Source organism: Priapulus caudatus, unplaced genomic scaffold, assembly GCF_000485595.1.
Source record: "Priapulus caudatus unplaced genomic scaffold, Priapulus_caudatus-5.0.1 Scaffold5444, whole genome shotgun sequence".
NCBI lineage: Eukaryota > Metazoa > Priapulida > Priapulimorpha > Priapulimorphida > Priapulidae > Priapulus > Priapulus caudatus.
The window spans coordinates 5,037-7,050 of NW_014582505.1; the positions used below are offsets into that span (position 1 = coordinate 5,037).

The 2,014-nt window shown below is 51.6% G+C and overlaps 1 protein-coding gene across 1 annotated transcript in view; it reads right to left on the reverse strand.

The window, feature by feature from the left end:
- LOC106819981 overlaps positions 1 to 1,778 on the reverse strand; it is a 4,549-nt gene extending 2,771 nt beyond the window's left edge. The window contains exons 1-2 of the mRNA XM_014824544.1: positions 1,687 to 1,778; positions 504 to 649 (exon numbers count right to left, since the gene is read on the reverse strand). Coding sequence (XP_014680030.1) covers positions 504 to 649; positions 1,687 to 1,772 — 232 coding nt within the window. The 5' untranslated portion in view covers positions 1,773 to 1,778. The remainder of the gene's footprint in view (positions 1 to 503; positions 650 to 1,686) is intronic.
- Positions 1,779 to 2,014: the final 236 nt, after the last annotated feature.

Sequence of the window (2,014 nt, forward strand, 5' to 3'; positions counted from 1 at the left end):
TCCTCCTGCTCCTGCTCGCTCACCGCACAGTAACTATATACTAATACTTTACCCACGCCCATCACTGAGAACTGTTCCCCCCTCCCCTCGCTCACCGCACAGTAACTATATACTAATACTTTACCCACGCCCACCACTGAGAACTGTTCCCCCCTCCCCTCGCTCTCCATGCAGTAACTATACTAATACTTTACCCACGCCCATCACCGAGAACTGTCCCCCCCTCCCCTCGCTCACCGCACAGTAACTATACTAATACTTTAGCCACGCCCATCACCGAGAACTGTCCCCCCCCCTCGGTGCTTACCACACAGTAACTACAGTTAAACCTCGATTATCCGAACGAGACGGGTGGGGAGTATTTTGTTCGAATAACTGATCTGATCGTATTACCGTTTTAAAATTTCCACAGGACCTAGATTTGACTGTATACTAATACTTTACCCACACCCATCAACGAGAACTGTCCCCCCCCTCGGTGCTCTCCCCCCTTCGGTGCTCACCGCGCAGTAGCTCGACGGAGATGGTGTCTGCAACCCTGTAGAGCCCCGCGTCGCAGACGGCGTCAAGGAAGCGGCCGATCGTCAGGCCGGAGGTCAGCAGGTCGTCGTACAGCAGCCTCGCCGGATTCTCGCGCCACTTGATGGCGCTAGCGGAGGGGGAAACAACATGGCGGTACGCACGTCAGTTACAGTTTAGCACATCAATACATCATTAGCTGCAATGTTATGCCGCGATTATAAGCAACAGAGTCCCACTTGATGGCGCTAGCGGAGGGTGAAACAACGCAGCGGTATGCACGTCAGTTACAGTTTAGTACATCAATACATCGTTAAGCTACGATTTTCTGCAATGTTATGTAGCGATTATATGCAACAGGCCCACTTTAGCTGAGAGGGTCTATGTCTCCCTGTGTACTGCCAGAACGTACCCTGGTAACTATCTACCTTGCCTACCGACGCTACCGTACCTCGCCTACTCCACTAACGAGTCTAGGGAGTCGCCTACGCCTACTACCTCACCCTAACCCTAACCATATCAGATAGTTACCAGGGTACGTTCTGGTATACCGGACCGTACCCAGGGTACGTTCCGGCAGTACCCAGGGAGACATAGACCCTATGAACCCCACTTGATGCCACTGTGTGGGGGGGGGGATATGGCAGTATGTATGTCAGTTACAGTTTAGAACATCTTTCTTCTTCTTAGACCCTTCAGTCTCCGGGAAGACACAGCTCATAGGTGAACTTCCTCCACGTCGTGCGGTTGGTTGCCTTCCGCTCCATTACCCTCCAGGTGTAGCCCTTCTTTATTCAGTTTAGTACTTGAGCACATCGTTAAACCAAGATTCGCTGCTATGTTATGCTGCGATTATACACAACAGTCCCACATGATGGCGCTGTGCTGGATACTTAACCGCCATGGGCCCCCCCCCCCAACTTTTCATTAGAACGCTCACGGTGCATCTCTTCGTGGCTGGATACTTAACCGCCCTGGGCCCCTCCCCCCAAACTTTTCATTAGAACGCTCACTCACGGTGCATCGCTCCGTGGCACGATACATAACCGCCCTGGGCCCCTCCCCCCAAACTTTTCATTAGAATGCTTACTCACGGTGCATCGCTCCGTGGCACGATACATGACCGCCCTGGGCCCCTCCCCCTAAACTTTTCATTTGAACACTTACTCAATGTCGGAGACGGAGTAGTGCAGAGAGGGCAGACTGGCCAGCTTCCTCCACGCACCGTTCTCACGATCACCGCCCTCCAGCATCTGACAAATCCTGCGAAAGAGGAGGGAGGGGGAGGGGTGAGATCGCTTACTGTTCCATAGCTGCTAAAGGTATAAATAGTTAGTTTATCGTTATAGTTTTTTTACCAAGGGCGTACAATATTAATATTCACATTGTATCGTCTAGCTGAGCATCTATACCTTCATCGCGTAAAGCCCGGCGCACATTGCCGAACATTTTGCTCAAAAACATTATCGTAGCAATGTTCCATGAAATGTTCGGC